General features: G+C 37.4%; 1 protein-coding gene and 1 pseudogene across 4 annotated transcripts in view; both read left to right on the forward strand.

Annotated features, from left to right (window-relative positions):
* Positions 1-12,808, forward strand: part of LOC111147237 (PHD finger protein 14) — a 232,980-nt gene that overhangs the window by 13,208 nt on the left and 206,964 nt on the right. For 2 of the 4 annotated variants that reach the window (XR_002640604.1, XM_022503155.1), the window contains exons 1-2: positions 6,675-7,002; positions 7,507-7,617. Coding sequence is in view for 1 of the 4 variants with exons in the window: in XM_022503155.1 (XP_022358863.1) it covers position 7,002; positions 7,507-7,617 (112 nt within the window). In the remaining 3 variants the exon portion in view is untranslated. Of the gene's footprint in view, positions 1-3,643; positions 3,951-6,674; positions 7,003-7,506; positions 7,618-12,808 lie in introns of those variants that run through there. The other 2 variants (XM_022503156.1, XR_002640605.1) reach the window with 2 other exon arrangements.
* Positions 3,664-4,461, forward strand: LOC111147212 (annotated as a pseudogene).

Below are 12,808 nucleotides of genomic sequence, written 5' to 3' on the forward strand. Positions count from 1 at the left end.
TTAGTTTGAAGATCATACACTTGTAGCTGTGATCTAGAAGTCAGAAAATGAGTGTAGCTATCGTTGCTAACCTTTTCCAGAACTGTTCCTTCACCATAACCTTATACCTGTGAAGCTGGCTGAGTAGATGCCAGAATGTGGATTCTATCTTCATAGATAATGAAACTTGTTTTGTTGCTGCTGCTGCTGCTAAAAGTAGATGGCCTCTGCCTTCCTTTTACCTTCTAAATCTCATGGTGTACACAGAAGCCTGATATATCTGAATAATGTAATTGTTTTAAAGGTTTTTAAAACTTTAGTTCCTCTCGTGTTGTTAGTTTTACTTTAATAATTAATGAAGCTTACTGGCCTATATGTCTGTATACATAGATTGCATGGTATTGGTAGCTAGAATTTATATACCTTGCCTAAATAAGAAGCCCTGTTCACTGGGTAGGTAATGAATGCAAGCTCTGTTTAATGAATGCAAGCTCTGTTTACAGACGTCCAGTGCTCCAATGGTTATAGTGGGTGGGAAGAAGGTCCGTTGTATGGGGAGGGTGCATGGGACTGAGTAGGCTGTCCTTTATGGTTTATGAATATTTGTAATGCTAGATTTTTCTATTTCCTGTGGCAGTTGATAGTCACTGGGCTCACTATCATTCTTTCTCTTATAAAGCTAGTGCCTGTTCTGAAAATTTCTGGAGTCAAACTTCCCACTTATTAGAACTGAATTTGAACTTTTATTCCAGAGAAGAAGCTGAAAACAGTTGTTGTGTGACTTCTTCGTTTTAATGAAACACCCAGATTGTTGTCCAAGTCTTAGTCCTTTTTAAAGGCCTTATTATCTCTCATCTGAGGGTTACGCAGATACTTTATAGGAAAATCTCACTTCACTAACTCCTTTTTCTCACCTGGATGAAATTATTAGCTTCTTAGTTTGGTGGGTGTTGTTGGCAATCTGAGCCTACTTCTGTAACTATCAAAATTCCTTAATAGCCTTCAAAAGTTTGCTCATGACATTCCTCCAGTGTTTATAGCAGTACTATGGCTTTATGGCCTTATTTCTATTTTTATATTTATTCTGTAACTTCAGTGAAATTTGGGAAGGGTAGAAAGATAATTCACGTGTTCAATTACCCTTTGTGAACCAGATACATTATCCTTAGATTTATAACAAACTGATTTGTGTTTTCCTGGATTAGAAAAATTAATCAGGATCTACAGCTTCTCCCTTGAACCATATATGACAATTCAATTTTTGTTTTCATTTCTCTTATTTACTTTCCCCATGCTTCCCATCTCTTTACCTCCAAATCTCTTGGATTTGGTTATAATCTTTTCAAATTATGGTTCTTTTGGTTACCTATTCTTGCTTAATAATTGTATTACATTTCATAATTTCATTATCAATAATTATTTATATTTCATTATAATTTTTTTCTCTTCTTTTTACATTATTATGTGCATTACATGTCCTCCTAGTTCGTGTTTTTTTTTTTCCCTTCCCATTTTCTGGAGTAATTTTGGAGAGAGTCCTTTGTCATCTGCTTCTCAAAATTTTCAGTTAGTGAGAGAGGTTATTATTATCATGTCCAGATTCTAAATGAAGAATCAGAGGCTTAAAGAGTTCAAGTTGTCTTTTTAAAGGTCAAGCAAAAATTCAGTGGCAAAGCTTGGATTCAAATTCAGGTCTGCAGACTCTCTGTTCACTGTCTTTTGTTTTTCCGTTGTTGTTGTTGTTATTGTTTTCATATAGCAAGTGTCCATACAACAATATGCTCCTTACTTCACCAACTTTTGTAGGAGTAATTTGAAGGACCAGTTCTACATATAAACCTGCTTTTTATACTTGTTGATGATGCTTGTACAATCATGTTCAGTTTGATTTGTGAACATTAAGAGTATTCTTTGGCAAAATACCACACTAAGGCAGTCTGTGGTTGCAACAATTATGAAATAGTTATTTTCCCAATATGTGTACTAATGCATGAATACCTTGAATTGAATGTAGAACAAAAAGAAAAACATGATGGATTATATAACACAAGTATTTTAACAAGAAGATGGCATATCACTAGGAGATTCAAATTTTTCTGAGTTAAGAATGCCAATAGTAATTTACAATGTGTGCCTTCAAGACATATAGAAAAATATTATAGGAGATGCTAATGTAGCAGTTCATAAACAATGAAGATTCTTTATATGACAAAAATAACAGCAAAGCAATGGCCATTATGAACATAGAAGCAAAAATACTCAGCAAAATACTAGCAAAACTGAATCCAGTAACATATACACCGTGACTAAATGGAATTTGTACCAGTAATGCAAGGTTGGCTCACATATGAAAATCAATGTACTACACTATGCCGACAAAATTACAAAAGTATAAAATCCACATGATTGTTCCAATAGATACAGAAAAAGCATTTGATAAAACTCAAAACTCTTTCAAAATGAAAACAATCAGCAAACTAGAAACAGAAAAGAAGTTATTCTTTTATGAAATGAAAGCATCTATGAAAACCCACAGCTAACATCAGACTAAAACAGTGAAAGGTTGAAAGCTTTCTTTCTAAGATCAAGAACAAGACAAGGAAGTATGCCCTCACTACTTTTATTCAACAGTGTACTGGAAGTTCTAGCCACAATGATTGGGGGTGTGGTGGGGGGAGGACTTCCAGAAAAGAAAAAAAAAAAAAAGAATTCATTTCGTGTAATTTCCTGTTGTACATACCTTTTTGGCTAGCATCCCATTGGCCAGAACTTAATTATGTAACCACATATAACTTCAAGAAGATTAGGAATGTAGTCTCTATTCTTGAAAAACGCGTCTAGTGGGGCACCTGGGTGGCTCAGTCAGTTAAGCATTAGACTCTTAATTTGAGGTCAGGTCATGATCTCAGAGTCCTGAGCTTGAGCCCTGTGCTGGGCTCTGGGCTCCTCCCCGCTGATCTCTCTCTCTCTCTCTCTCAGGTAAATAAATAAGTAAAATCTTTTCAAAAAAGAAGAAAAGGAAAAAGGAAAAACTTGTGTCTAGTTAAAATTTGGGACTTTTATTTTTGGAGGCAAGGATAATAGGTATTGGGAAACATCTAGCAGTTTCTTCCACATTAAATACAAATCAAAAAGCAATTCACTATTTGAATTTCTTTTCTTTTTCTCTGTTTCTTTCCTTCCTTCTTTTTTTCCTTTTTGTCTTTTTTTTTTCTTTTAACACATGTATTGCAAAGGTTAAAAAGATTGCTAATTTAAATACAACATGGTCCTCTGGATTGGATCTTGGAGCAAAAGAGGACATTAGTGAGAAAACTAGCAATATCCAAATAAAGTTTGCGGTTTAATAATATTGTACTAACGATCATTTCTTAGAATTGTAAATGTAACGTGGTTATGCAAGATGTTGACATTAGTGGAAGCACGGTGAGGAGTATATACAAGCTCAGTATTATTGTTCATTTTTTCATAAATCCAAAACTACTTAAAAATTAAAAGTTAAAAAAATGATTATGAATACTCAACGACCAGGGGTTTGGAAAGAATCCTCATGTACTCTTGGTGATAATATATATTAGTACAGCCTATTTTTAGAGAGCAATTAGGCAATGTTTGTTAAATATAAATATGTTTACATTTTTTTATTCAGAAAGTTTATTTCTAGCAGTGGCCCATGACAGCAAGATGGTAGTGCAAATTTCCAAAAAGAGAACTTTGTTTCCAATGGCATCTTTAAAGCTGAACTGAATGAATTTCTCACTTACGAAATGAGTGATGTCTGAAGATGGCTACTCTGGGGTTGAGGTCTGAATTATAGCAACTAGGAGAGAAATCAATATCTTGGCCATTAGGACACAGAATGTTCTTGGTGAGAAGGGCCAGCAGATCTGGGAATTGACCACTGGGTTCAGAAGAGGTTTGATTTGCGGGGTGCAGGGTAGAACTTTAAATTGAAAAGGCGACCACAAGAGGTTTGTGTGCTATTACTAGGACAGAGTCTCTCTGATACAGACTCCTAGGAGGACTTGCTGTGCAGAGGGCCTGCTATAATGTATGGCAGTTCATCATGAAGAGTGGGGCCAAAAGCTGTGAGATCTTGGTGTCTGAGAAAGTGCAAGGACAGAGGGCTAAATTTATGATGTTTGTAGATAGCCTGATGATTCACAGTGGGAACCCTAACTACTATGTTGACACTGTTGTTACCATGTGCTCCTCAGATAGGATGTGCTAAGCATCAAAGTGAAGATCATGCTTTCCAGGCACCCAAGTACTAAGATTGTCTCTAAGAAGCCCATGCTTGATCATGTGAGGGTTGTGGAACCCAAAGATGAGATATTGCCTACCACCCCCATCTTGGAACAGAAGGATGGGAATCTAGAGCGTCCTGCTATGCTGTGCTGCTGCCAGTACCCACAGGATAACAGGGCGTCCTTGGCAGCTGGATCTGGAGTCTGGATTTTGCTCTGTAAAGACCTTTCATAAAATCTCTGGAAAAAAAAAAAAAGATAATCTACTTCTAGGATTTTTTCTTATAGAAACTTAAATGCTAGCTTTTGGAGTGTCTTTTTCCTTTTAGATAATTCAGCATAATTCCTCCCAATGAATCTAGGAGGAGAGTGGAATGTTTGGTTCTCTAACCTCAGAAGTAAAACAATCCTTAGTATGGTTAATGTTTGAAATAGAATGGAAATTAAGTTCCCAAAGTGGAGCTGGCCAAATAATTAATTTTCTAGGCTTTTAACTGGAGGAATAACAAGTCTGAAGGCCAGTGGGGAGTATTAAGGATTAGATGCCACCTCTGGATCTTGAGAAAATGAGGTGTGGGAGGCTGAGTGACCTCCAACTGAGAGGGCTGCAGGGTAACTTTCCATTTTAGACAAGGACACAGAAAGGAAGAGGGTTTACTAAGTAAGTTTTAAATTTCAGGAATGTAAGTTTCTATAGCACTGTGGAAAGGTTTGAGGGGCACATAGCAGTGGATGAGGGACTAGAGATTCTTAGAGATTGGAAGAGTTTACATTTTTGGCAGGGATAAGGGAAACAGAGAGATGAGCTTGCAATATAATTTATACAACTACTGTTATGGTGGAATGTCCTGGGACATTAGAAGTAGTCCAGCTTTCGGGGAATCTAACTAGGTAATCCTAGCCCTGAGCATTTGGACATGACCTTTCCTTGGTCTGGAACACTTCTGTCTCCTTTTCTCCTTTCTCCTTTTCTCCTTTTTTCAGGTAAGTTCAGACTGTGTCTGGTTCTATCACTTTCTCCAGGAAGCCTTCCCTGAATGCCTTCTCTCTTCTTAGCATGTGTGTTCTTAACTCTGGTAGCCTCACAATATACAGCAATTGTCTGACCCGTTTTTTATCCTTACCTGTACCTTAAGTTCTGGAACGGAAAAGACAACTATCTTGCAGTCCTTCCACCTTCTGTGTAATTATTCCATAAATTATACTATTTTGTGTAAATATTTGCTATTTTTTGTCAAATTTAATATTATAAAATTCAATTCCAGTTCACAAAATAATTCAACACGTTTCTTTAAAGAGTAAGCTCCACTATTGCATTATATGATTTGATTCCCACATATTTATTTTCCCACGTTACAAACACTACCACTCCATGTTTATGTGTGGAATAAACTAGTGAACTGAATCAACTTCATCCAAATCCTTTCTCTATCTATACGTAAACTTTTGTCAAGTATTAATGCTAGTCAGATTCTAACATTTTAATATTGTTTAAAAAGTATTTATCCTGTACGTAAATAAATGTGGCGTTTGAAACTGTTGAAGGACTGCCATATCCAGTTGTACAGGACTGCCATATCCAGTTGTATATACTGACCTGCGTTTTTACAGATTTAAAAATTCAGCTTAAAAAATAAATTCCCTAAGTGAATGCAAGGCATTATTTCACATCTACGTGCACACACATCCTGACGTAACACATGATATACTTGTGAAATGGATTATTTCCCCCTAAATGTATTCTCAGTAAAATTAAATACTTTTTTTTAAAGTGGAAATGACTGTCCACAGTACACTCGTTGTAATAATAGTTAATTAATATAACTAAATTAATGGTTTTCCCCCTCTCGTCGCAGTTGTAATTTTCAAAGTAGTGAAGTCTAATGCGATTCTCACATTTCCCTCTTTCAGGAAATAAGATATTCGCACGTTCCAAAATATTTAAAGGGTTGCAATTTACAGAGGCAGCAGGTAGAATGTTGCTGTTGGTATTACTAATGTTTGTGGTAGTAACTTAAGCTAGAAACGGCTCTTTCTGTAAAGAGTACTCTGAGCAACTCCTTAAGAAACCAACACCAGTAACGAACATTGGCCTCCCACAGACTTGGGCAGGGGGTGGAGCCTCAGTGATTTGAGGGAAGAGCCGCTCAGGGTCCGGGAGGGCACTCTGCTCCTGCTCGTCACTACTCGGCTCCGCTCGGTTCCCAATCGGTTCTCTCTCGGATCTGTTCGGCTCCTCCAACAGGAGAGACGGAGAGCCGCTGCCAAGTCCGGCGCACGCGCTCAAGCCTCTTGCTGTTCTTAGGGCCGCGCTTTGCCTTGGGTTTTCACTTCCTTCTCTTCCGAGCTGTATCCGGGTCGTTGCTTTCTCTATTGTCTCAGGCAATCGACCTCGGACTGTGCAAATTCATTTCTGGGTCTTTTGTTTCTTCTGGTGCAGGCTAATAAAGTTTTTCTTTCTTTTATTTTTTCTAACAGTTTTAACGGAGGAAATTAACTCCCCAGAGCTGCCGGGGCCTAAGGGAGCCTCTGGCAGTGGAGCGCCGTGGGAAGGGGCGCGAGCAGCCGGGTCCGGTTCGGCGAGGACTAGGGGGCGGGGTGGGGGGCGGGAGGGGCTGCTCTTGAGGCGCCCGGGTCCGGTCGGCGGCGCTGCAGCCGATTTTAAGTAGCATCTTTCGGATTTGTTCCCGCGGTATCAGTCCAGACCTCAGCGCTGCCTAGGCTCTCGCAGCCTCTCCCTAGGTCTCCTCCAAACGACCACCTCACGGATTCCTTAGTAAGTGTGTCAGAGGCCTCTGCCGGGAGAAAGGTGCATTTCAGCCCTTCTAGAAGTCAGGGCCTGTGGGAGCAGGGTGGGGGTGGCAGGTTTCTGCTGGAAGCTGGACCTTTCGTGGGAGCTTCCCTTCCACATCTGCGGGAATGAACAAGGCTTTTGTCACTAGGGCTTCGCGTTTTCTTTCTGCTGACTGTCTCCGTGTCTAAGTGAGGGATTTTGAGCGAGTCGCTGAAACATAAGAGGATGTTGTTACGGGGGTCAGCTTTGATTTTGGCTGGCCGGGGTTCGCCTTTGCCTCTCCCCAGCCTGGAGCCGCCTGTGCTGCTGGCCAGCCCTCCCCAGACCGTGTGCCCACCCCAAGCGAGCTTCCTACACTTTTTTGCTGAGAACTGAAGTAGACAAAGATTCCCTGCTCGAGGTCATCTGTATCTTCCCTTAGCATCACCGCTGTCTTCTGTGCTTGGCGTGATTATTAATGACGATGTAATGTTTTTCTCTTAACAGTGGATCGCAGCTCCAAGAGGAGGCAGGTGAAGCCTTTGGCAGCTTCTCTGCTAGAAGCTCTCGATTATGATAGTTCAGATGACAGTGATTTTAAAGTTGGAGATGCCTCAGGTAAATGTTTCTTTTCCTTCCCTTTTCCCAGCTTTCTGAAAGTTGGGCTTATTTTCAGACCCTCTTAAAAAATCGGTTTTGATTAAAATGCCGATTTAAAGTTAAAGCACATAAACTTCATTTATTTTCTCACATTTCCCTAAGATCCTTTCACTAGATCCCTATCATTTCTTCTGTTTATATTGATACTCAGATATTAACAGGTAGAAAAGAACTTAGAGTATAGATACCAGAGCGTTTTCTCTGTTCTTTACTCAAAAATAATTTATGCTTATTTTATGGATAGAGGGAAAAATATATATATAAATATCTGGAAGTCAAATAATATCCTGAGAGTAATGTGAGCCATGAACAGCCCATAAGCAGGGTTCTTCTCTATTCAGATCACTTGGCACCCTCTGAGGGGAGTTTTGCTTTTTGTCTATTAGCTTATCAGAATAAAGTTGACCAGAGTAAAAAGTTGTACTTTGTGGTAGGTGTTGGACCTTGTGGATTGGGCTTTTCAGAAATCTCCTAAGCACAAAGATATATGCTTACTCATTATATTTTGTGATTTTAAAAACAAACTTTTTAAAAAAGGTCATATGTTCACATTGTACGAGATTGGAAAACATAGAAAAATACGGTTTTCCATGGTATCTTCTGTTTATTGTACTTCACATGTATAGATATATATGTATAGTTCTAATTGCAAGAATCTGAGAAATGCATATAAATTGTTTAAATATTTTATATGAGAAATACTAATGCATACATGCACAATAAAAATTACTTATAATTTTGCCCCTTCTGATGGGAGTTTAAATAAAGTAAGAAATTAAAGACTTTTCAGTTTCATCCCTTTAATAATTTTAAAGTATTCCCCCAGAGAGTTTTCTGTGCTTAGTCATATCTCTCTCCTTTCTGTTGCTCTTTCTTTTTCTTTCTTTCTTTCTTTCTTCCTTTCTTTTGCTGGGGATGGTAAGAGATGAAATTAGGTTGTGTTATGTTTCCATTATTACTCTAAATAGCACCAACAAGTAGAATTTGCATGGTGATTTACTGAGAACTTTTTATTACTGTAATCTCATTTAACTTTTATAATAGCTTAGTGAAGGAGATATTATTTTACAGATAACATGGGACTTGAGTTTAAAGAACTTGCAGGAGGTCACTTAGGCCATAATGGGTGTAATCCATGCCTTTGATGCCAAAATTTAAGTCTTTTTGCTCCTTAGATCTTAAAAATAATTAGATGTAATCTTAAACTGAAACTACTTGGATATTGTGGCTAATTGAGGTCACTCCCAACAATCAAAAGTTAAGTTTATCTTGATTAATTGGTTTTTAACCTTTGCTTCTTAGCCAGTTTCTCTCCAGTTTAGTCAATTCACTGATGTTTGGTACTTCCAAAGAAAGAAAGAAAGGGAAGGGAGAGGAGCCAAAACTCTTTAAGTTCTCTTGTTGAGAATCTTGGTAGATGATATTTTTGGTTAGAATGTAGTTTTGGTAGAGATTAACTGTGACAACAGTTATTGGGTTTCAGAGGTTATGACTTATTTGAATACCATTATGAAAAAACTCCAAAGCTTAATCTTTAGGTATTCCATAATTGTTTCTGTGACAATAAATCCTGACTTTGTAGATTTTTTTTCTTTTTGTTTATCGAATTATAGTCATGCACAGGTATCCTGTTTCCTTACAAAGGTTAAAACAATCTAATGATACAAACTGTTTTTCAGGATAACTTCTGGTTTCAAGCTAAGTGAAAATTCCTGACCTTGTTAAATCTTAATCAGAGTTGATGGGAATTATCAATTATGTGTGAAAAGTGGGAGGATGAGTTTTTTAGACTGATAATTTTTTAAAATATCTTTTTAAAGTGCTAAAAAAGTACTTTCTATTCCCTCTTGTTATCATATCTAGTCTGCTCTATTTGTAATTTACTTCCTTGGTTACTGTGTAGTTCTTGTTATGTTACTGCAAAGGAGATTATAGTAGTAAATGATTTTGTTTAAAATAGTTAATAGTAGAAATTGAATCCTATTTTCCATTCTAGGTTAAGGTGCATCGGTGTCCCCCATAACCAACATGGTGGCTTACTATAGATTACCAGCGTTTCTTGTTTGAATCCTTTCTTTGCCTGAGGTAGTTGGACTCTTACAGGAAATAAAATATTAGACTTATCACTGGTTTTCAGTCATGTTAGAATTGTGGAATCCCAGCCCTTACATAGGAATAGATTAAATTGGAGGTGGAGAAATAGTAGCTAATCATCTATCTGACCAAAGCTTCTTTCAAAACAATGTCTAGAAATGACTTGTTGAATGAACTACTGACTCCCTTAGAACTTAATGTTAAAGTGATTAGATTGGTTGGCCTTAATTTTTGTTAACAGGATTCTGTGCATCAATTTCTTTTCCTTTTTGAAATCAGAAATTCTGACTATAAAATTTCCTATTTCTGTCTGGCGTTAAGAGTATAGACAATTCTGAAATATTATATTCAGCACCTTGCAGATAAACATAATTTTATTCATGTGTTTCTCAGATAACAAAATAGAAAAAGATAAATATTGCTCAAAAAATGACCTGCCGATAAGATTGTCAAGTGATTGATTATTGAAGGTTAATAAGTATAAGCCTCTGATTTTGGAAGAGTACAAACTGAAAATAGATCATCTCTCGTTTCATCTTTAATGTGAAATTAGTTAGATTTTTCTTTTTTTTTTTTTTAATTATTTATTTATTTATTTGACGGGCAGAGATCACAAGTAGGCAGAGAGGCAGGCAGAGCGAGGTGGAGAAGCAGGTTCCCCGCTGAGCAAAGAGCCCGATGTGGGGCTCCATGCTAGGACCCCAGGATCATGATCTGAGCTGAAGGCAGAGGCTTAACCCACTGACCCACCCAGGTGCCCCTCTTTTTTTTTTTTTTTTTTTTTTAAGATTTTTATTTATTCATTTGAGAGAATGAGAACAAGCAGGAAGAGGGGCAGGGGGAGAAGGAGAAGCAGGCTTCCTTGCTGAGCATGGAGCCGGTGGGGCTTAATCACAGGATCATGGGATCATGACCTGAGCTGAGGGCAGAGACTTAATCAACTAAGCCACCCAGGTGCCCTACAATTTCTCAGTTCTGATTGAGGGCAGAGTATAATCATATTAGAATTATGGTGATAGGGCACCTGGGTGGCTCTGTGAGTTAAGCCTCTGCCTTCGGCTCTGGTCATGATTCCAAGGTCCTGAGATCAAGCCCCGCATTGGGCTCTCTGCTCAGCGGGGAGCCTGTTTCCCCCTCTCTCTCTGCCTGCCTCTCTGCCTACTTGTGATCGCTCTCTGTCAAATAAATAAATAATGTTTAAAAAAAAAAAGAATTATGGTGATAGTCACCAGAAGAACCATATGTGGAAATGTTGGACCATATGAAATTACAAATTTCAGATTATTGGCAGTTTCATCATTCAGGCTAGTTAAAGTGGTTATATTTGAGACTTGGTCCTGGAATTGGAGTTAAGATAAATTATTTAGTTATCTGATATATATAAGTGGAATACACACACACACACACACACACACACACACACAGATATAAAAGATATAAGTGGAATGTCTTTGAAGATGAATGCATATATAACTTTTGTTAACCAAGACAAAATAGCAGTGTTATGTCCCCTCTAACCTGCTTGCCAGAGTAAGGTGATTAACTTTAGATCTTGATCCATAGTTAAGTTAATTAGGCCAAATTGCCAGAAAATTAGCTGGAAGAGTCTGGCTGAGACTTTGCTTTGGTGGCATTTTGTACTTAATCTAATTTTGGCTAAGTGGATCAAGATAATGGTCATTGATGATGTGTAGTTTTGTTTAGGAGCATTTTGCTGAATATTATGGTGAATTCACAAAGAAATATAATATCAGAATAACTAAATAAGTAAAATAACAGATAACGCAAAGCATGATTGATTCCTTTTGTCGTTCAAGTCAAGGAGATGGGACTACTGTAGACTGGATTTATCTAGAACAATTCACTGAGGAGATAAGAGTTGAACTAGGAACTGAAAGAGAGGCAGTATAGATGAGGGAAACTATTAAGTGTTAGAAGTGTGGAGGCTGGAAAATATCATTTATATTTGGAAATCAGGATTGAGTAAAGAGCAAAGAATAAGAGATGCACCTGGGCAAGTATAATGAGGTCAAATTAAGGCCTTTAATTGCTAGACCAGGGTTTCCCAATCTCGGCAGTGTTGGCATTTGTTGTTGTATAATTCTTTGTAAGAGGCTTTTCCTGTTTACTGTAGAATGTTTAGCAGCATCTGTTTTCGACTTACTGCCAGTAGCATCTTCCCTTCCTGCCCCCAACCCCACCTTCATGGCAATCATTCATTGTCTAAACATTGCCAATGTTCTCTTTGGGACAGTATTCCAAATTGTTCTTACTTGAGAACCGCTGGTCCAGATTTATTCAGAAAATGATAAATGACACAGCTGGAACTAGAGATGATGAGTAGAGGATGAGTTGTGTTGATTAATTGGCTTTTTTAAAAAGAGAAAATATAGGATTAGTAAAAATGGCCCCAAGGTGATAACTGAATAACCAGTAGACCAGTAATCTGTCCATTACATATTCTATATATTTATAAACACTAATTACTATTAGAATAGATCAAAGAACAGAATAGTTAATTAAGGTTGATGAACAAAGGTCATTCTTTATGTTGCAAAGCTAAAATAAAACTGAATTAAATATAATTTCGTTTCAACAAATATAAATTTGTTTAATATTTATCATGGGGAAAACTTGAGCATTGAATATTGTAAAGGAATTCTTGAAGATTGTTTTTTTAATTCTGTATCTGTAAAAAATTCCTTAACTTCTATTAGTTGAAATAGCTATTACTTAGAGAGATTTTTATATATTGTATATTTGAGAAAGGTACCTTTTATTTAACTATTTCAATTTTAAAGATTTTTTTTAAAGAAAAATTTTTATTGTAGAGTTAGATTTACTTTTTTTTTTTAAAGATTTTATTTATTTATTTGACAGAGAGAGAAAGACAGCGAGAGAGCGAATACAAGCAGGGGAAATGGGGGATGGAGAAGCAGGCTTCCCACCAAGCAGGGAGCCTGATGTGGGGCTTAATCCCAGGATGCTGGGATCATGAACTGAGCCAAAGGCAGATGCCCAACGACTGAGCCACCCAGGTGGCCCTACCTTTTTT

This window comes from Enhydra lutris, unplaced genomic scaffold (assembly GCF_002288905.1).
Source record: "Enhydra lutris kenyoni isolate GAN:26980312 unplaced genomic scaffold, ASM228890v2 scaffoldscaffold16, whole genome shotgun sequence".
In the NCBI taxonomy this organism is placed as follows: Eukaryota; Metazoa; Chordata; class Mammalia; order Carnivora; family Mustelidae; genus Enhydra; species Enhydra lutris.